This window comes from Ornithorhynchus anatinus, chromosome 13, assembly GCF_004115215.2.
Source record: "Ornithorhynchus anatinus isolate Pmale09 chromosome 13, mOrnAna1.pri.v4, whole genome shotgun sequence".
NCBI classification, from domain to species: Eukaryota; Metazoa; Chordata; class Mammalia; order Monotremata; family Ornithorhynchidae; genus Ornithorhynchus; species Ornithorhynchus anatinus.
The window spans coordinates 26,012,048-26,034,801 of NC_041740.1; the positions used below are offsets into that span (position 1 = coordinate 26,012,048).

At 47.0% G+C, this 22,754-nt stretch overlaps 1 protein-coding gene across 1 annotated transcript; it reads right to left on the reverse strand.

The window, feature by feature from the left end:
- Positions 1-1,595: 1,595 nt before the first annotated feature.
- On the reverse strand, positions 1,596-9,270 carry TMEM60 (transmembrane protein 60). The gene is made up of 2 exons (XM_001507130.4): positions 9,148-9,270; positions 1,596-2,313 (listed from the first exon to the last, which is right to left on the reverse strand). The coding sequence occupies exon 2, from the start codon at positions 2,254-2,256 to the stop codon at positions 1,852-1,854; it is 405 nt and encodes a 134-aa protein (XP_001507180.1). The 5' UTR covers positions 2,257-2,313; positions 9,148-9,270; the 3' UTR covers positions 1,596-1,851.
- Between the last annotated feature and the right edge of the window lie 13,484 nt (positions 9,271-22,754).

Here is a 22,754-nt window from a genome sequence, read left to right on the forward strand (position 1 = left end):
TGTTAAATAAAATGTGAGTTTGGGGTTTAGTCACTATGAGCTTCTTTCCCAAGTTGATATTTGTCCTCATGGTCCCTGGGGCCCTGAAAGCTTTCAGACACTAAACAAAGCCTCCACCAACTGTTTCCCTTTACAACCCAATTCCTATAGTCTGCCGCTGTTGAGAGTATTATCCTCTTCTGGATTAGCATGTTAACTGCTGAGAAGCAGGGTGGCCTAGTGGAAAGACCACAGGCCTGGCAGTCAGAAGGACCTGGGTTCTAATCCTGGCTCTGCCACTTGTCTGCTGTGTGATCTTGGGCAAGTCACTTAAGTTCTCTGTGCCTCAGTTACCTCATTTGTAAAATGGGGATTAAGACTGTGAGTCGCACATGGGACCCAAACTGTGTCCAACCTGATTAGCTTGTATCCACCCCAGTGCTTAATAGAGTGCCTGGCACATAGTAAGCACTTAAGCACCATAAAAAAAAAGTGCTTAACAAATTCCATTTTCAAACAAAACTGGCTAAATGGTGAATTAATTTTATGTGACCATGTTGATTAGTTTGGTTTTACAAACTTGACAACTGCTGTCAGCGTGAAGAGTACTTGGCGAACCAAACTGCTGTTGCCATTTTAGGAGTGTGTGACTGATGCTGTCAGTAGGTTCCCTGCTAAATGTGGGAATGAACGATTGAGATAAATTAAGGGACTTCTCCCGCCCGGCTTATGCAGAGCCTTCTTTACGCCCAAGGACCTGACAATATCGCCTACCTACTCGGACTCCACAGCTCCACTTTTCCAACTGGCTCCCTGGTCTCCAGCTCCTGCCTCGGTCCTGGCTAAAACTTGCGTTTCCCTCTAATAAAAAAATAAGTCTGGTATTTGTTAAGCACTTACTATGGGCCGAGCACTGTTCTAAGTGCTGGGGTAGATAGAGGTAATTGGGTTGGACACAGCCCCTGGCCCAAACAGGGCTCACAGTCTCAATCCCCATTTTACAGACAAGGTAATGGAGGTATGGAGAAGTGAAATGACTTGCCAAAGGTCACATGGCAGGTAAGTGGTGGAGGCCGTGCTCTACCCACTAGGTCACGCTGCTGCTCTACTAACCAAGTGTGGGGCGAGAGTAGCAGTGTGCCGATTCCAGGTGCAATCATGCTTTTTGCCAAGCTTTCAAAGGAAAACTTTCTCCTTTCATAGCTGCTGGAGGGATCCTGTTAAAGGCAATTTTGTCAGTCTTCCGGCCAGGGAACTAGACTGAGCTGTTGCACCAATTTTGCAAGAATCGGACCCAGTTCTGCATTTTTTTTCTCCCCAATTAAAAAAGGTGCTCTCCTTCATCCCCTGGAGTAGTGTAAATAGCAATTGTCTTCCCTGCCTCTTGAGTGAAGAATTGTGTAAAACTATCCTACAAGTATATTGTTAGCTTCCAGTGCTGGGGCGGGGGGGGGTGGCGCGGAGGGAGACACACAGGCTGTATGTGGGGTTAACAGCACTCTTCCAAGAAACTTAGATACATTAGATGGTTTGTAGGTGCTAACTACAAAATGGTGTATATCATATTTCCTCTAAAAAAGCGAGCCCCTTCATGTATCAGAAAAAGCCCACTTAAGTCTCAATCAGATCCAAAATCATTTATTTACATTTAGAATAGTATAAGGATATTACTCACAATGCTCTCTAGAATAAGTTATTTGGGTGCTGGCTTGGAGTTCTTCAATACAACCTGACTGAATGGAAACTGCAATATCTTCTGGATGTGCAGTTTGGGGCGATTTTCAGTTCTTTGGTACTTCTGGAGGGATCCAGAAGAGTGCAGCGGCGTCGGGATGAAGCTGCCCCACGATAAAGTCTTAATTTTTAGGTGACTTAGTCTCTCTGCGCCCCAAAGATGTTACAGCCAAGCTCGGTCATGCCACCCACCAACAAAGCCCAGAGCGGGATGAAGACGTAGGACAGCTTCATGTTGGCAAACTGTTCCAGCTTGGCACACAAGGCCAGGCAGAAGGCCAACTTGAGCAACATCGCCAAGAGGTACCAGGCCTTTTTCTTTATATTCTGGGATCCGTTGCGAGGGTCGTAGCCAGATTTACACCGCCCCGCCATCTTCACGATCAGCATGACCAGGAGGATGGTGTCAAATATCCACACTGGGATGAAGATGAGGAACCAGTTCCAGGGGGCCTTTTCATCCAGTTTCAGCACTAGCATGATTAGGAAGAGCAATGTGAAGAGCCAGGTGAGCAGCACTCTCTGCGCCAGGGACATTCTCATTTAAACAGCTGGGGGGGAGGTTGCTGCCGGCTGTGGCTGGAAAGAGGGAAATACACCCTGAGGAGGAGGGAAAAAAAATCATCGCATCATTCCAAATTCTCTTCCTGTCTTTAAGAGAAAAAAAATGCTTTCCCCATTACAAATTCTCTTTCTTCGAGGATGAATGAGAATGATCAAGTCTTCCTTACGATGAAACAAGAAATGACAGAGAAAGGTCTCAGCGGTACTGTAATGGGGCACGCCTTTTGAGTCCTTTCTCTCTGTTCTCATGGGCCAGTCAAAAGGACCTGGGTTCTCATCCTGGCTCCGCCACACATCTGCTTTGTGACCCTGGGCAAGTCACTTAACTTCTCTGGGCCTCAGTTACTTCACCTGTAAAATGGGGACTGAGTGTGAGCCCCATGTGGGACAGGGACTGCAGGGGCTGTGTCCAACCTGATTAACTTGTATCTACCTCAGGGCTGTGCAGAACAGTCCTTGGCACAGAGTATAAGTAAGCCCTTAAGTACCATTACTATTATTAATGATAGCAAATATAATGAATTGTATCCAGCAATTGTATTTACTTACAGAGCGGAGCACTGTACTCAGCACTTGGAAGAGAATAAATGACAGCTGGTAGACACATTCCCTGCCCACAACGATCTCAATGTAGTCTAGAGGACTACACTACTTGAAGGCTGGGGATGGTACACGTCGAGCACAAGAGATTATTGTGCTCAGTCACAGTCACATTATTTGTTCCCAGACGGAAACAGCCAGGGGCTCAATGGGCATCACCCAAAACAGAGTGATCACACTCCCCCCTGCAAAAAATTTTTTTTAAAAATCAATTTCATTAAGAAGTGATATTATCCCTATGGCCTCATCTTTTGCAGTTCTTATTCTTGAGACTGTTGAAAAAGCAGCTTTAATACAATATTACTTATCTTGCCAACACCACATTACCTTGACAACAGTGCAGAGTGTATATGGCAGTTTGAGAAATGTTCTTCTAATCTTAGCCCAGGAATTTCTCTGGCAGAAAATCAGTGAAAAGTCTATACTAAGGCAGTATGACCTAGTGGAAAGAGTACCGGCCTGGAAGTCAGGAAACCTGGTTTCTAGTTCCAACTCTGCCACTTGCCGGTGGGTGACTTTGGATAAGTCACTTAATTTACCTGGGCCTCACCTTCCTCACCTGTAAAATGGGAATAAAATGTCTGTTTTCCCTGAGCCCCACATGAGACAAGAACTGTGAGTGCTTACCGTGTGCAGAGCACTGTACTAAGTGCTTGGGAGAGTACAATATAGCAGACATTCCCTGCCCACAATGAGTTTCACATTTGGCCAGAAATGACAATTCATTGCAGAACGAAAAAACCCTGATCTCCTCTTCAATCCCGCATTTCCTCCTGCCTTCAAGATATCTTTTCTTGGATGTCCTGCCATGGCCTAGTGGCAAAAGAATGGGCTTGGGAGTCAGAGGACATGGGTTCTAATATTGGCTCTGCCACTTGTCTGCTGTGTGACTTTAGGCAAGTCACACCTTCTCTATGCCTTAATTACCTCATCTATAAAATGGGAATTAAGACTGTGTGGGACATGTGGACCTTGTATCTACCCTGGTGCTTAGAACAGTGCTTGGCACATAAGTGCTTAACAAATACCATTACTATTATTATTACCTCAAACTTAAGTGTCCAAAACAGAACTCTTTATCCTCCCACTATCCTCCCGCTGACTTTCCCATCACTGTAGACAGCACCACCATCCTTCCTGTCTCCAAGGCCATAACTGTGACATTATCCTTGAATCCTGTCTCTTATTGAACCCACGTATTCAGTCTATTACTAAATCCTATCAGTTCAATCTTCATAACCATTAAAATCAGCCCTTTTCTCTCCATTCAAACTGCTATGAAGTTAATCCAAGCACAATCCTACTCTGCCTTGATTACTACACCAGCCTCCTTGTTGACCTCCCTGTCTCCTGTCTCCCCCCACTCCAGTCCATCCTTCACTCTGCTGCCTGGATACATCCTACAAAAATGCTCAGTCCATGTTTCCTCACTCCTCAAGACCTCCAGTGGCTGCTGATCTACCTCCACATCAAACAGAAACTTTTGTACTCACTGGCTTTAAAGCACTCAATCACCTTGCCCCTTTACCTCACCTCGCTACTCTCCTACAACCCAGCCCGCACAATTCGCTCCTCTCATGTCAACCTACTCACTATCTCGATCTCTACCTCGCTGGGGACCTCTGGCCAATGCCCTGCCTCTGGCCTGGAACACCCTCCCTCTTCATATCTGACAATTACTCTCCCCATCTTCAAAGTCTTATTGAAGGCACATCTCCTCTAACTAAGCCCTCATTTCCTCTTTTCCCACTCTCTTGGCATTGCCCCAACTTGCTCCCTTTAGTTATCCTCCCTCCCAGCCCCACAGCACTGATCTACTTATCTATAATTTATTTACTTCTATTAATGTCTGTCTCCCTCTTTGACTGTAAACTTGTTCTGGGCAGGGAATGTGTCTATTATATTGTTGTGTTGTACTCTCCCAAGGGCTTAGTGCAGAGCACAGTACTAAGCCCTTGGGAGAGTACAACACAATAATGTGTACTCTGCATACAGTAAATGCTCTATAAGTAAATAAATAAGATTGATTGCAATTGTATAGCTGCCAGCTTTGGCTAAATATCAAAATGAGACTGGCATTTAAAGGGAATGAGTGCAGGCTGTACTCTGAAAAATGCAGAGTATATGGTGTATAAACGTATACGGTTACCTCCAGCCTCGTAGATACTCTGGAAAACGAATGTGTGCCGTACCAGCAGAAATATAAAAAGGTATTCTGCATCAGTAATGAAAGAAACCAAGAGCAACCAAGAAGCAGTGTGGTCTAGTGGATAGCACATGGGCCTGGGAATCAGATGGACTGGGTTCTAATCCTGACCCTGCCCCTTGTCTGCTGGGAGAACTTGAGCAGGTCACTTCACTAAGCCTGGAGTAGATCCAAGACAACCAGATGGGTCAGTGCTTCTGTTTCACACAGGACTCACAATCTAAGAGAGGGAGCAGGTATTTTAATCCCCATCCTACAGGTAAGTACACTGGGGCCCAGGGATTTTCCAGGCCAGTGGCAGGGCTTGACTGTGCGCTCATTGTGGGAAGGGAATGAGTCAGTTTATTTTATTGTTCTCTTCCAAGCGCTTAGTACAGTGCTCTGCACGCAATAAGCGCTCGATAAATATAACTGAATGAATGGGTCTAGAGCCCAGGTTTCCTAACTCCTAGGCCATGCTAACCCTGGGGCTCTCTCTGCAAAACTGGCTGATTAGGGATGCAGAAAGTGCAGGTGGCAGCCTCTCTGCAGTGCTCTCTCCCTCGCAAATGCCTCGTCTGGACCCGAGCAACCCTCGGCTTCGTTCCCCCGCCAGTGTCCTTGAGGGAACAGGGCGAGATGCAGGACAGTTTCCAGGCAACAAATTCTCCAAAGCCAAAGCCAGTTTCCACTGAGCCAGGTGGAGAACATTAGCATATTTTGAGTCACACTTGTTTAGCACGAAGCCATTCCCTATGCCCGTTTTGGGATGGCAATACATTGTCCCTCTTCTCTAGCAAAGAGTAACCTCATCAGGTGACCAACAATAGGGACCATCTTACTAAAACAGTGTTCATCCCTTACTAATGGTATTTTTTTTTAATGGAACTTGTCAAGTGGCACTGTACTAAGCGCTGGGGTGGACGCAAGTTAATCAGGTTGGACACAGTCCATGTCCCACAAGGGGCTCTCTCAATTCCCATTTTAACAGATTAATTCATTCATTCAATAGTATTTATTAAGCGCTTACTATGTGCAGAGCACTGTACTAAGCGCTTGGAATGTACAAATCGGTAACAGAGACAGTCCCTGCCGTTTGACGGGCTTACAGTCTAATCGGGGGAGACAGACAAGAACAATGGCAGTAAACAGAATCAAGGGGAAGAACATCTCATTAAAACAATAGCAAATAAATAGAATCAGGGTGATGTACATCTCATTAACAAAATAAATAGGGTAACAGATAAGTAACTGAGGCCAGAGAATTTCTCTGTGTCTTCAGAAACTCCTTCTGAAGCAGTGTGGCGCAGTGGAAAGAGCATGGGCTTTGGAGTCAGGGCTCATGAGTTCGAATCCCAGCTCTGCCACTTGTCAGCTGTGTGACTGTGGGCAAGTCACTTCACTTCTCTGTGCCTCAGTTCCCTCATCTGTAAAATGGGGATTAAGACTGTGAGCCCCACGTGGGACAACCTGATTCCCCTGTGTCTACCCCAGCGCTTAGAACAGTGCTCTGCACAGAGTAAGCGCTTAACAAATACCAACATTATTCCTTCCACGGGATTTAAGTCTGTCAATTATAATAATTACAATGATGGTATTTGTTAAGCGCTTACTCTGCTCCAAGCACTGTTCTAATCTAATCTAATCCATCTCTTCTCTCTCTGCTACCAGTCTAGCAGGCGTTTCTTGCCGCACCCTGACAAATTTAACTGTACCTCACTTTCGAATGCCTTTTCACATGCTCTTCTCCCTCGGCAAATCTCCCAAATCATGTCCCTCCCCACTTTAAAAGCCTTCCTAACAAGCCACTTCCTCCACTAGGCCTTCTCTAATGAATTCCCCTCCCTGTAGGCAGTCATTCCAGTGGAAGCATTCTTGTGCACCGAGGATTGATTAACATCATTATTTAATGAGCTACTTTTGTTTTCAGCTCCTGCCTGCCGGCCCCCTCCACTAGACCGCAAGCCCCTAGAGGACGCGACCCTTTACTTTCCTGGTTTTCTCCAGTGCCTAGGCAGGGGTTCCCCCACACTGAGCTACTACTGGTGACCTTGTAGTTTGTAGGCCTTGGGGATGTCCCAAACTGGTGGTTTGCATGAGATTAGGCTCCCCACCCTTCTCTATCACCCTGACTTGCCCTCTTTATTCATCTCCCAGACCCACAGCACTTTGGTACACACCTGTAGGAAACTGGCCCAGCCCGCCCGGTGGGTCTCTAATCCAGGATTCATTCCACTTTTCCCCCATGTTCCCCCATGACCAGTGAGTCGATCATAATTATTTAGTTCTTTACTGTGTGCAGAGCACTGTACTAAGCACTTGGGAGAATACAACAAAAGACAGATTTATTCCCTGCCCCCAACGAGTTTACAGTCAACAGTCTCCAACTAGATCTGTCTCTCTTTACACATCTATGCCCACAACTGCTCCTCGGCCAGTCTCCCTAATCTTGCCTCCCAGACCCCTAGGCCTCAATTTCCAATTTCTCCTCACTGCTTTCCTTTTCTTCTTAAACGGCACTTCGAGTATTTGTTAAGCGCTTATTATGTGCCAGTCACTATACTAAGCGCTGGGATGGAGACAAGCAAGTCAGGTCGGACACGGTATTAGTATGGTGCTTACGCGCTTATTAGGTGCCAGACGCTGTACTAAGCGCTGGGGTGGGTGCAAGCAAGCCTGGTCGGACACGGTATTAGTATGGTATTTAAGCACTTATGTACCAGACACTGTACTAAGCGCTGGGGTGGGTGCAGGCAAGCCAGGTCGGACACGCTAATAGTATTTGTTAAGCGCTTATTGTGTGCCAGACATTGTAATAAGCGCTGGGGTGGATGCAAGCCAGTCAGGTCGGACATGGGTATTAGTATGGTATTTGTTACGCGCTTATTATGTGCCAGACATTATAATAAGCGCTGGGGTGGATGCAAGCCAGTCAGGTCGGACACAGTATTAGTATGGTATCTGTTAAGCGCTTATTAGGTGCCCAACACTGTAATAAGCGCTGGGGTGGATGGAAGCAAGTCAGGTCGGACACGGTAGCAGTATTTGTTAAGCGCTTATTATGTGCCAGACAGTATAATAAGCGCTGGGGTGGATGCAAGCCAGTCAGGTCGGACGCGGTATTAGTATAGTATTTGTTAAGTGCTTATTATGTACCAGACACTGTACTAGGCGCTGGGGTGAGTGCAAGCAAGCCAGGTCGGACACAGTATCTGTATAGTATTTGTTAGGCCCTTATTATGTGCCAAACGCAGTACTAAGCACTGGGGTGGATGCAAGCAAGCCAGGTCGGACGCGGTATTAGTATGGTATTTGTTAAGCGCTTATTATGTGCCAAACACTATACTAAGCGCTGGGGTGGGTGCAAACAAGCCAGATCCCACACGCTATTCGTATTTAGGCGCTTATTATGTGCCAGACATTGTCATAAGCGCTGGGGTGGATGGAAGCCAGTCGGGTCGGACACGGTATTAGTAGTTGTTAAGCGCTTATGATGGGCCAGACATTATAATAAGCGCTGGGATGGATGCAAGCCAGTCAGGTCGGACGCGGTATCTGTAAGGTACTTGTTAAGCGCTTATGATGTGCCAGGCATTGTCATAAGCGCTGGGGTGGAGGCAAGCCAGTCAGGTCGGACACGGTGTTAGTATTTGTTAAGCGCTTATGATGGGCCAGACAGTCTAATAAGCGCTGGGGTGGATGCAAGTCAGGTCGGACACGGTAGTAGTATTTGTTCAGCGCTTATGAGGTGCCAGACATTGTCATAAGCGCTGGGGTGGAGGCAAGCCAGCCAGGTCGGGCCACGGTAGTAGGGCGGTATCTGTTAAGCGCCTACGATGTGCGAGACCCCGTCCTAAGGGCGCCATAGAAGGCCGCCGGGACACCCTGTCCCGTCCCCGTCCCCGTCCCCGTCCCCCACGGGGCTCGCAGGCTTCCTTCCTCCCCGCTCTACAGGTGACGCGACCGGGGCCCAGCGGCGGGGGGTGACCCGCCCAAGGTCACCCGGCGGAGGGGCGGGATTAGAACCCAGGCCCCGGCTCGGAGGCCGCCCTGGAGGCGGGGGGGGGGGGGAGCAGGAGACTGACCTCGGAGCGGCTGCTGGACGACGGGCCGGGGCCTCTGGCCGCCCGGGAGCCTCCAAGGCGTCGCCCCCGCTGCCCTCCACCATCCGCCCCTCACAGGGCCGGCCGGCCGCCCGCCCCCCCGCTTCCCTCCCTCCACGACGAACACACCGACCCCCCGGCGGCACTTCCGGTGCGGAGGGAAGGCCCGGCCTCCCCCGGGCCCCGCCCGCTTCCGGGGCGGGGCCTCCGCCGCCTCCCGGCCAACCGGGAGGCAGGGCGGCCCCCTCGCGGGCGGCCATTGGGCGAGGCGGACGCCCATCGGGGCTCCGCGGGGGGGGAGGAGGGACGTCGACTCGACCGCCCCCTCCCGCCCTTAAAGGAGCCGCGGCGCCTTCCGCCGATTGGTGGAAGGAAAGCGAAGGGGGGAAGAGGGGCGATACCCGGGGCCGGCGCCAGGGGGCGGGGGGGGGGGGTCTGGCTGCCTCGCGCGCGCGCGCCCCTCCCCCCCGCTCTTCGCGCCCGCGCGCCGCCCGGCCGCGCTCCTCCGCCTTCCCGCCCGTGCCTTCCGCGCGCCCGCCCGCGCGCCCCCGCTGCAACGGTAAGGAGGAGGCGCGCGCGTCCCCGCCGCGGGGGGGAGGGCGCTGGGTTCGAATGGTGACCTTGCGGCCCCGGGGATGGATGGAGCGCGCCCCCCCCCCCCCCCCGCCCCCGGCCCTTCCTTTCCTGCCCGGCCCTTCCTGCCCGGCCCGGCCCGGCCCGCGGCCCCCAAGCTCCCCCGCCACCGGCGGGCTCGCGGGTCTGCCCGCAGCGCTTGGCACACAGTGCGCGCTCAACGGCTCCAGCGCGGCTCGGCCGCCGCAGCCCGGGCTGGCCCGGCGGGGGTCGTGGGTTCTAATCCCGCCGCCGGGCCGCCGGCTCCCACCCGGGGCCGGCCACCGCTCCGGGCCTCAGTGACCTCCTCCGTCAAATGGGGATGAAGACCACCTGATCGTCATCGTAATAACCTGGGGATTTGTTAAGCGCTCCCTCGGTGCAGAGCACTGGTCTAAGCGCCGGGGGAGACACGGGGGAATCAGGTGGACCCACGGGAGGCTCACGGGCTTTATCCCCATTTGACAGATGAGGGAACTGAGGCCCAGAGAAGAAGGATAACGTTGGGATTTGTTAAGCGCCTACTCTGTGCAGAGCACTGGTCTAAGCGCTGGGGGAGACACGGGGGAATCAGGTGGTCCCACCGGAGGCGCACGGTCTTCATCCCCATTTGACAGATGAGGGAACTGAGGCCCAGAGAATAATAATAATGTTGGTGTTTGTTAAGCGCCTACTCTGTGCAGAGCACTGGTCTAAGCGCTGGGGGACATACGGGGGAATCAGGTGGTCCCACCTGGGGCTCACAGTTAATCTCCATTTGACAGATGAGGGAACTGAGGCCCAGAGAAGAAGAATAATGTTGGTATTTGTTAAGCGCTCACTAGGTGCAGAGCACTGTTCTAAGCGCTGGGGGATTTACAGGGGAATCAGGTTGTCCCACGTGGGGCTCACAGTCTTCATCCCCATTTGACAGAGGAGGGAACTGAGGCCCAGAGAAGTGAAGTGACTTGCCCACAGTCACACCGCTGACAAGTGGCAGGGCTGGGATTCGAACCCATGACCTCTGACTCCCAAGCCCGGGCTCTTGCCACTGAGCCACGCTGCTTCCCACCTTGTATCCCCTCCCCCAGCACTTAGAACAGTGCTGTGCACAAAGTAAGCGCTTAAATACCAACATTATTATTATTAACGCCATGATTGTTATTACTATAGCGCAAGGCACGCAGTAAGCGCTCAGTACATAGGACTGAATGAATGGTTGAAGAATCCGCAGTCGCCTCCTGTCTATTAATAATGCTTAAAATATTTGATTTGGGGGGGGAGGGCAGGTATAGCAGGTGGGGTTTCTGTCCCTTCTTACCTCTCCGGCTTCACCTTGTCCTTCCCTAATGATGATTTCTGAGAATGAACGAAGTCCTTGGACGTGGCTTCACAAAATTTGGGCATTTGCTAGGCAACAATGATTTGATCTGCTTTTCCCCAAATTCCCCGGGGAGAGTGACCAAAGCTCTTAAAATATTTGATTTTTGGGGGGAGGGCAGGTATGGCAGGTGGGTTTTCTGCCCCCCCCCCCTCCCCCCCCCGGCTTCACCTTGTCTTTTCCTAGTGATGATTTCTGAGAATGAACGAAGCCCTTAGACGTGGCTTCACAAAATTTGAGCATTTGCTAGGCAACGCTGACTTCATCCGCTTTTCCCCATATTCCCCGGGGAGAGTGACCAAAGCTTTTGTTGATGCTGAAAGAAGAAAGGAAAAAAAAAAAGGCACCGTTTGGGAATTTGCACCCGATCAGTGTGAATGAGGACAGGTTTTCAGTTTCACCCAGTTCTGGACTCCCCAAAAGGGTCCAGATGAAGGTGAGGGAGGGAGGAGAAATGCAAAAGTTGAGGGATAGGGTTAGGGGAATAGAGCTCATTCATTCAGTCGTATTGAGCGCTTACTGTGTGCAGAGCACTGTACTAAACGCTTGGGAAGTTCAGCTCAGCAAGAGAGACAGTCCCCGCCCACAACGGGCTCACAGTCTAGAAGGGGGGAGAGAGGCAGCAAAACAAGTAAACAGGCATCAGTAGCATCATTATAAATAAATAGAATTATAGATGTATATGTCATTAAAAATAAACAGAATTATAAATATGTACATATATACACAAGTGCAGTGGGGTGGGGAGGGAGCTTGACCCTGGGAGTCAGAGGACCTGGTTCTAATTCGTGTTCTTGCCCCTTGTCTGCTGTGTGACCTTGGACATGTCACTTCACTGTTTTGTGCCTCACCTTGTCTGAAAAATGGGGATTAAGATTGGCTCACATTGGACTGTGTGTACCCCAGCGCTTAGTACAGGGCCTGGCACATAGTAAGCACTTAACAGATACCATTAAAAAACATTAAAAGTGAAAGCGTGAAACTTGGGAATTATCACACATAATTAAATACAATGGGCTGGGTATTTTTCCTGAGGTTGGATCAGCCTGTTTGCCTTTCTTGGGAGTGTAATTCAGTAATTTACAGTATGGACTGGTGGATAGTGGAAAATGAAAAGTTAAAATCCTGTTAGTGTTAACCTATTGGTTACTTGGAACTAAATGGGGGAAAAGATTAGAAAAATTGAGGAGCAATTCCATTTTAACATAATTTTGGTGCATGGCTGTTTATCTTAAATGTTCATGTTAAAGGAACCTGGAGCCCCTTAAGGGAAATATTTACCTCACAGAGCAGTCTATTACATTTTTGACTATGAGGGTGTATCTGTAAGTCTAAAGCCGTTCACCTTAAGAAACATTAAAATGCAATCACTGTTGGGGTGATGAAATTGCAACCAGTAACGCAGGCTATATTTTAAGCTCTTTCAAGATGTTTGCTGTCTCGCATAGCAAACAGGATGTTGAAAAAGAGGTTGAAATCTTTTACCCTATTTTTTAATATTAGAAGTGTTGTTACTTCCCCCTTTGTGGTGTTTATTGTTTGGATAATGTTTCAAGTAGAGAAGGAAATTTCATTAAGTGCTACCATCAAGAGGGTTGAGGAAAACAATGTTGCTTTTGTATATATATAAAAAAAAAAATCTTTTCATGCATCATCAGGTGATCAGAAATTATAGGTAGAGGAAAAAGAAAGGATTACTGTTTGAATAAAGCCAATGTAACATGGTCAAGTACTAGAATACTGCTTTTATCAAATATTCTCCGAGAGTTACACAAACCTTTTGAAGCCTCTGACAGAGATAATGTCAAGTGAATGATGTCAGCCCTCAAATTAAGATTGTTTAAAAATGTTTGGTTAAGCTTAACAAAAAATGTTTTCTCTATAAGCAGCACTCTTTACATCTGTTAACCAGACCACAAATTAATTGTCCCAGTATCCAAACGATGGTAATTCAGAAGGAGTTGGTTTTTTTTTTTTAAATCACACTACTCAGAGTATATTAACAGGTCTTTGTAAATGCTCTTCTTTGTGTTAGAAAAAGCCTGCTAAATGAAAGCAGCTGTGCTTTTTATATATGTTGTTTCTACACTTGTAAAGTCGGGGCTGCAGGCTTTGGGACAAATTGACCTTGTGAGGGGTCCCGTTTGAGGAGGGCTGAGGGTAGAGGAGTTAAAAAAGAAGTGCAGGTCCTGCCCTTAAATTTCTTTCAGCCACCTACCTCTCCCCTTCCCCTGCCCCAACACTGTGGCCATCCCCACACTCTCCCACCCTTCTGACAGGTCTCCAGATAGCTCCAGGTCCTGAACCTTTGGGAAGCATCTGGCATCAGATTTCCAGATTTCCACCGCTCTCTTCTTCCCCATCCCCGCCTCGGCCGCACTTCTCCCGGGCCACCTGGAGCCACTGTCAGCATGGCACAGTGGAAGGAGCCCGGGCTTGGGAGTCAGGGGTCATGGGTTCTAATCCCGGATCTGCCATTTGTCAGCTGTGTGACTGTGGGCAAGTCACTTCACTTCTCTGTGCCTCAGTTCCCTCATCTGTAAAATGGGGATTAAGACTGTGAGCCTCACGGGGGACAACCTGATTACCGTGTATCTACCCCAGCGCTTAGAACAGTGCTCTGCACATAGTAAGCGCTTAACAAATACCAGCATTATTAGTATTATTAGTGGATGGAGTGCTCACCATAGGCTTGGCTTGGGAGGAAGAGCCAGTGCTACCCTCGTAGTAGAGAGTCCCAGGGAAAAGGGGCAGTGCCCTGAGGGAAAGGAGGGCAGGGGAGGAGAGAGTTGAATGAGTGAAAGCTCTTCTCTTAAAACTCCTTCTCCTGCCAAAACTCCACCATCACCTACCTTCCCACAGCATACTGCAAATGCAACTCTGGGGAGTTGGCCCCACTCAAAGGAGGAAGGGAAGGAAGGGGGTCTACAGGCACTTGGGCTCAGGAGTATGACCTCTGGCCATTTTCCTTTTGTCCTGCATGGTGACGGAGCTCTCCAGTCAATCAGTGGTATTAATTGAGCGCTACTGTGTGCAGGACACTGAACCAAGAACTTGGGAGAGAACCACCCAGTATGAAAGACACATTCCCTGCACAAACGAGCTTACAGCCCTAGAGGGGGAAGCACGTGAATAGAAATAAGTAAATTATGGATAGGTACATAAGTGCTGTGGGGCTGGGGGAGGGGGTGGTGAGTGAAAGGACAAAAGAGTGGGAAAAGGGCTTAGTCAGGGAAGGCCTCTGGGAGGAGATGTGCCTTCAATAAAGCTCTGAAGGTGGGGAGAGTAATTGTCTGTTGGATATGAAAAGGAAGGACATTCCAGGCCAGAGGCAGGTAGTGGGCCAGAGGTAGGCAATGCATCCTTCTCCAGACCTCGCACATGAGATTCTGTCAACTCTATTGTACTCTCCCAAGTATAGGACTCTGTACCCTGTAAGCCCGTCAAACGGCAGGGACTGTGTTGCCGACTTGTTCATCCCAAGCGCTTAGTACAGTGCTCTGCACATAGTAAGCGCTCAATAAATACTATTGAATGAATGAATGAATGTACCCAATAAATGCTTCATAAATAATAATGTTGGTATTTGTTAAGCGCTTACTATGTGCAGAGCACTGTTCTAAGCGCTGGGGTAGATACAGGGGAATCAGGTTGTCCCATGTGAGGCTTACAGTTCATCCCCATTTTACAGATGAGGTGACTGAGGCACAGAGAAGTTAAGTGACTTGCCCACAGTCACACAGCCGACAAGTGGCAGAGCCGGGAGTCGAACCCATGACCCCTGACTCCGAAGCCCAGGCTCTTTCCACTGAGCCACGCTGCTTCCCCTCAATCAAATGCCATTGATTGAGACAGGATGAGTGGCCATAATTGGAACTTCCCAATAATAATAGTATTTATGAAGCCCGTACTGTGTGCACAGCACCTTGCTAAGCACTGGGAAAGAGTCACAGGTGGGAATTAGGGTCCTTGGCCCTAACGAGGTTCACAATCACTAAGCATCAAATGGAGGAGAGAGACAAATAGGAGAGATGAAACAATGAAAACACTAAAACAATGAAAGACAGGGACCAATACCTATTCACTTTGGAGGTCTGGACACTTCCTTCATATTTGAAGGTACTGTAATGGCACTGTTGGGGAAGGTTAGCTGTTTAACACTTATCCGCATCTATTATGTACTAGATGCTGTTCAGGACAAGGGATAGTTCTAACTCTCTAGCCATTGATGAATCAAGTCTGTCTTCTATCAGTGGACTATGTAGGCAGAGCAATAGACTTCTTAAAGGACTACCTAGTCCCTATCTTTCAGAAGGTTGAGGGGTGGCGAGAAGAATGTTTTCCCTTCTACTAGTGTAAATTTACTGTCTGGTGGAGGGGTAGGGGTGAGAGGGGAGTAGGAAAAGGGAAAAGGAATTGGGAAGGGGGAGAGGACTACTACCTGGTTTCAATTGTCCTCTTTTCTTAACAGCAGTGGCAGGTGGCCTCTGAAACAGTACTTAGTGACTGTCTGTTAATGAGGATGGTATTTGTTAAGCGCTTACTATGTGCCAGGCTCTGTACCAAGTGCTGGTCACTGTTTTAAATGCCTGCTGTGTGCAAAGTGCTGAATACTAAGTCAAGGAAAGAATTAAACTGATGAGGATTAGACATGGTCTCTGGCCTTCCAGGGGCTCCCAGTCTAAAAATCAAGTGAGGAGGTTTGGTGTCAGATACACACAAAGTAGTAAAAAAGAGAAAACATAAAAAAGATAAGGCTAGGAACAAGTACCGTAACAGTTACAGAACACTGTGGCTGAAGGAGCTAATTTCATGTTTCTCACTGCCCTGGCAGGGTTGTTCAGAATCCAACAGTCAAAACTCCTAGCATCATTATCATTAATGGTATTTGAGTGCTTACTTTGTGCAGAGCACTGTATTAAGCGCTTGGGAGTACAACAGAGTTGTAAGCTCCTTTAGACTGTAAGCTTGTTTTGGGCGGAGAACCTGTCCACCAACTCTGTTCTATCGTACTCTCCCAAGCACTTAATCCAGTGCTCTGCACACAGTAAGCACTCAATAAATACCACTAATGGATGGATTGAGTTGATGGGCACGTTCCCAGCCCACGAAGTGCTTATGGACCGCCACCGTCCGAGAGGTTAGCTCTGTTGGAAGGCAGCCTGTCTCTCGCATTGTGCATATCACCTAGTCTGAGGACACTCATTGTTCTGAAAATTGCCTGGCTGTTGAACATGTCCTCCACCCCGGGCTCTAGCTCATTAAGGAGGAGAGGCACCTGATCAGGCTATTTCCACTTTTGACACCCACATCCTTCAGTGCTCAATGAATGCTCACTGGCCCTTGCAGTTGTCCGTCCTCTCCCCACCCTGCATTTCTCATTTAACAATAATAATAATGTTGGTATTTGTTAAGCGCTTACTATGTGCAGAGCACTGTTGTAAGCACTGGGGTAGATACACAGTAATCAGGTTGTCCCCCGTGAGGCTCACAGTCTTAATCCCCATTTTACAGATGAGGGAACTGAGGCACAGAGAAGTTAAGTGACTTGCCACAGTCACACAGCTGACAAATTCGGGTGGTTTTCCGTGGCAGGCAGGTTTTTCAGGTGTCTAAGGGTGCCTAACAGACGGCACTGTCAGTAGCTCACATACAAACCCTTCTGAAAAGGATTATTCCATACTTTCTTAGCGTCATTAGTGTCAGTGGTTGTTGAGACGAGATTGTCTAATTGACGTATGGGGGATTTTTTTTTTTGAACCACCCAATCTGGATAGACTCCTGCAAGAGAGAGGTCTTGAGGAGGACAAGGAAGATGGTCATCAATCAACAAATCAGTCGTATTTTTTGAGCACTTACTGTGTGCAGAGTACTGTACTAAGCACTTAGGAGAGTACAGTATAACAGCTGGTAGACATGTCCCCTGCCCACAGTGAGGTTATAGTGTAGAGGGAGTTTACTCTAGTCCTTAAGCTCACTGTGGGCAGGAAGTGGGTCTGTCAAATCCATTACATTGTATGTACTCTCCCAAGCATTTAGTAGCTTGGTAGTTAGAAGGAAGTTGCTTATGAAATAATAATTGTTAGATGGGAAGAAATGGTGTGGCTCAAAAAGGAAAGGTTGGGGGACACTGAAAAAATCAAGACAGGTTTGGAGCAGGAGAGACTTTTCAAAGCTCTCAGTGGGTGGGTGACCTTACTTAGAAATGGATTTCACTTCTCATTTACAATGAACCTTATTGTGCTAAGGGATGGTTGTGGGAGTTGAAAACCCATTCCTGGAGACTTCATTGCTCTTGAAAGATTCACAAGAGTATGTACTTTTGCATACTCATACAGTGTCTCATAATGTACTCATTCAATAGTCCAGAAATATTAAAGGACTATTACTCTTTGGCTTGTTTTCTTCCTGCCTTATAGTTTCAGAGCTTCTAATGTTTTCAAGGCCCATGAGGTGATCTCCCAGTCTTAATCTCCATTTTACAGAGGAGGTTGCGGAGGCCTTGAGAAGTTAAGTGGTTTTCCCAACACGTCACGCAGTAGACAAGTGATGGAGCCGGGTTTAGAGGCCAAGTCCTTCTGACTCCAGGGCCTGGGCTCTGTTCATTAAATCTGCGACTCTTTCCTCTGGCTGACTTCTGCTCTACTCTACAGCACTCTGCCCAGAGAACACTCTCTGAATGTCTTCTCTCTGCCAGGCAGGGACTAGGCAGGGACTAGGCAGGGAGGGACCTGCTGGAGATGAGAGGGCAGTTGCGCCCCTTCACTCTCTCCCTAATCAAGTGCTCTGTACACTGCTCTGCACGCAGGAAGTGCTCAATAAATAGGATTGACTGACTCTCCCTCATCTCCAAGAGAAGTGATATCCAGGAGAAGAGAGCATGCTTTTGATGTGGAGAGGAAGTACAGTCTACAGCCCGTGGAGATTGGAAGCTTCCTGGGGGCAGGGATCACATCTACCAACTCGAATAGTTCTTTTCCAAGCGCTTAGTACAGTGTTCTGCACAGAAAGTGCTCAAGGAATACCGTTTATTGATTAATGAGCAGGCAGTGGCTGCGATGTTCAGTACAGAGGCAGGAGTGGCAGAGTTGGGCTAAGAGGACTGGCTACCATCACTTGGTGTGGAGAAGAGAGCTAGAAGGGTAAGCCAAAGGAACATGCTTCCAGGCTGGGTAAGGAGAGAGAAGGAAGGATTGGATAAAAGGAAAAGGAGTGAAAGTTATTCATTATGGGGGTCAAAAGCTTCATTGGCATGTAGACCTTAGGGTGAAGGCATGTGCTAATTTGTGTGGTGAATTTGTGGTTAGAGGCCCTGTTTATCTTTTTATATTTCCATTTAACTGTTCAGCGCATGAATCCACTTCTGAGGTTAGTGGAAGCACTGCGTACAAAAGTAAAAGATCTATTTTTCTCGACCATTTAGGAATGGGAACCTTAAGATTGAATCACTTATCACATGATCCGAATTACTGACTGGATAGTTATGAACTGATAGAGAAGCAGTGTGGCTTAATGGATAGAGCATGGGTCTAGGAGCATAGGTCTAGGAGTCAGAAGGATCCGGGTTCTAGTCTTGGCTTCACCATTTGTTTGCTGTGTGACCATGGGCAAGTCCCTTAACTTTTCTCTGCCGCAGTTACCTCATTTGTAAAATAGAGATTAAGACTGTGAGCCCCATGTGGAGCATGGATTGTGTCCAACCTGATTAGCTGATATCTACCCCAGGGTTTAGATTGATGCCTGGCACATAGTAAGTGCTTAACAAATACCATAAAAAACAACAACAAAACTGTTAAATCGAATTTTCAATAATTGTATGTTCAGTTTGTTTAACCGTTAGGTTTCCTTAAATATTATTGTCTGAATTTATAACTCTTAAGGCTTGGATTCTTTAAAATGAGGTATTTTACTCATTTCGATCATCATTTTAATAAAGACTCTAAATCTCTAAAAGCTAAAGTAATGAAGACACAGAAAATGGCATATGGTATTTGAAGAGTTTATTTTTATAATAATATTGAGGTGGTTGACTTGACAGGCCAAACCAAGGGGAAGTGGGTTTTTCTGTGCAGCTGTTACTAAGTATGTACTCTGCATGATTTCAGAATGACTTGGCAGTAGAAGCAGAAGCAAAGTAGGTGGAACATTTGAATATCTGACTTTTCTGTTGCGGTGATAGTTGATCATTCTCTACACTTCTATTTCAGTTGACAAAAAAGCTTAATGAGATAGAGGATGGGCAGTCGGTTGGGCTTTCTGCAGTTATGAACCTGATGCTTATTGCAAACAAATATGTTCATAAGAATGCACAACTAGTTTAGTACTAGAAGGACTTGTTTCTCTAGAGACTTATTTTTATCATTTCAGCATTAGCGGGGGAAATGTGTTTTAGCTACCCAGCCCCAGTCAGGCTTTGTGCAAGCTTTGAGAAATGGTGGCTTAGCCAGACAAAATGGAGACCCGTCGCAGTCCATCCCTTGGCATTCTGCTACTCCTAGGGACTCCAGCTACCGGAGTTACTCCTGTTTGCTTAAACAAGATGTTTAGGAGGCAGTCAAGCAGACCTAAAGGTAAAACAGCTCAGAGGGGATGGGCTGAAGAGAAGGGGCAAATGCAAGTCCCAGACCACCTGGTTTCCACACCCAGAAGTGGCCTCCCCTTCTCTTCTGAGGCTGGCCACCCCTCCCTCCCAACCTGGATAGCCCAGTTGGCTCTGAATGATTGGATAAGCCTTCTTGGGCTTGAAGAGCAGCTGCCATCCAGTGCGGAGATTATTCGTGGTTTTACATCATTCAAAGGTTTTCTCTCACTAGCTCCCGAGAATACTAAATGGTTAGGAGAGTAGAATACAACAGTTTGGGTAGACGTGTTCCCTGCCCACAAGAAGTTCACAGTCTAGAGGGATGACCTGGGTAGAACAAAAACTAACTGGGGAATGTCTCTTGGAGGAGGTAGGATTTCAGGAGGGCGTTCAAGATGGGGACAGCTGTGGTCTGGTGGATCTGAAGGACTAAGAACTTCGGTGCCTGAGGTGGGAGAGAGAAAACAAGGAGCAAGTAGTTTAGTTGGGCAGGAACAAAGACAGTGAGCTGGTGTCTAGTGGAAAAGAGAGTGAATGTAAGAGAAGGAGCTGATGGAGCTCCTAAAAGCCAATGATCCAAAGTTGGTAGGCCCATTCCTTATCCACAGTGACCAAACAGCTGTTTGTATAAGGATGGAAAGCCCTGCAGATCACTCCAACCCCATTCAGTTGCAGAGGAAGTGACAATGACAGAAAGTTAGATTTACAGAAAAACCTGTATTTAGTTGGAAAACTGAAGTCTAGCAAGACATTTCTTCTAAGAATCTCACACTCTTCCTCAATGCCTTCAGGACCTCTAAGCATAAAAGGAAAAATGCTAAACATTCATCTGCCAGTGCTTGAATTCCAGAATCCATCAAATCCACTAATATTTGCTTGATTTAGAGACTTTAAGATATTTGATTACACTTGAGTCTAAGTATGGCTAAGACATCACAAGCTTTCAGTTAGTGGAAACTTTTCAGCCATTCCCATAGTAGTTAAAAAAAATCAGGTAGTGGCACGCCACAAACTAATTAGGAGAAATTATACTGTGGCAATTAGGGGTCCTTCCTTTTCCTAGTTATCATGAGGGTGAACTTGGCAGTGTTTCTTTAGTGGGGGACAGGAGAGGGAGGGGAGGAAGAGGGGGAATAAGAAGGGGAAAAAGAGGAAGGGGAGAGGAAGAACAGGATAGAAGACAAAGGAAAAGAAACACATTTGTGCTGCTCCTTCTCCTCTTCCTCCACTCTCACTCTTTGGGTTCTCAGGGCTAGGTCTGAGAGGTTCCTCTCTTCCCCTTCATCCTCCCCCAGCTCCAAAGCTCTGAAAGGAGGAGCCACCTATCCAGACAACCTCTGCACAGAGTAAGCGCTCAATAAATAGGGTTGACCGACTGACAACCTGAGATGTCCACCAGCACTGGGCCTGGGGCTGGGTGTTTTGGAAGACTGCCCCCACAGTTGCAGCTGCTGCTTTGGAACCAAGATTTTCCGGTTTCAGAAACACCCCAGCTCAATCACCGCAACCTTGGATCTCAGCCCAAAAGTGTGTATGATGCTTGTGTGAGAGGTGAGAGAGGATGGAGTCTGAGGCATAGGTAGAAGGGGGAAATTTTGAAAGCAGCTGGGAGAACCTTTTGAGAAACAGGAGAACGGAGGGTGTAGAATTGTGAGACGAGGATGAAGCAGCAAGGAGGTAATGGAGAGCCTGGTATTTCACTTTACTTGAAGATAATACTCTCATTATTGTTTTCAACCTGAAGAAGTTAACTAAACCTTTACTCTAACAAGTGGAAATCGCAAAGCCTTGTCATAAAATACCTCTAATAAAATTTTCCCCCAAACTGTTAAAAAATTGACAGATTGCCTCCTTTTCTTTATCTGCTTTGCAGATGGCCTTCTGAGAATTGGTCATATAGCAGCCATTCTCTTGGAAATGTGGTTAGGGAGTAGGAGTAAGCTTAAATGAATTATTAACAGGAAGGTAAAATGGTCAGAAAAGTCTGCATCCTGAATATACTGGTTGAAAAAGCCTGAATCCATACTATATCTTGAAAACAAGGCATCCTAAAAGTATTTGGATTACTAGAGAAATAATAGGTAGAGTAGAAACAAAGCTACATTTTTCTGTTACTCGCCAGGAAGAAAATATTTACTAAAAAAAGGATATTATCTTGAATTTAAATTTCAGATATTAGCAGAATTTGACTCTTGGACAGTCCTCTCAGGCCCAGTCTCTTCATGGCCTTTCTGTCTCTCCTTGTTAGCAGGTCAGAAACTTCTAATTCATGCATATGTTAATGTCATCTTTGTATATATAACCAATGGTATTTATTAAGCTCATATAATGCATAAACCCAAGATTATTTTAATTATTTATTTAGGTATATTAATATCTATCTCCCCTCAAGAATGTGAGCTCATTGTGGTCAGGGAATGTATCTGTTGTTGTATTGTACTCTCCCAAGTGCTTAGTACAGTTGTTTGCACACGGTAAGAGCTCAGTAAATGCAAATGAGTTAATTAATTATTTTAAACTTTGGTAATAATAATAACTGTGTTATTTGTTAAGGGCTTACTATGTGTCAAGCACTGGGGTAGATATGAAATCATAAAGTCCCACAAGGGGCTCACAGTCTAAGTAGCAGGGAGAGCAGGTATTTAATCTTCGTTTTGACGCACTGAGAAGTTAAGTTCATTCATTCATTCAATAGTATTTATTGAGCACTTACTATGTGCAGAGCACTGTACTAAGCGCTTGAAATGTACAATTTAAGTGACTTGTCTAAAGTCACAGAGCAGGCTAAAGGCAGAGCCAGGATTAGAACCAAGGCCCTATGACTCCCAGACCCATGCTCTTTCCATAGGGCCATGCTATTTTTTATCCTTTTCTGATTAGTTGCTTCATTCTGAAGAATGAAGGACAAGAGAGATCTTATACATTTCTTTTAGCATGTAGCAGCAGTGCTTATTAAGAGCAATAATAAGAAGAATGGTGTTTTAATTTCTAATCCATTTTTTCCTCTTTTTAAAGAAACCTGAATATTGTAATACT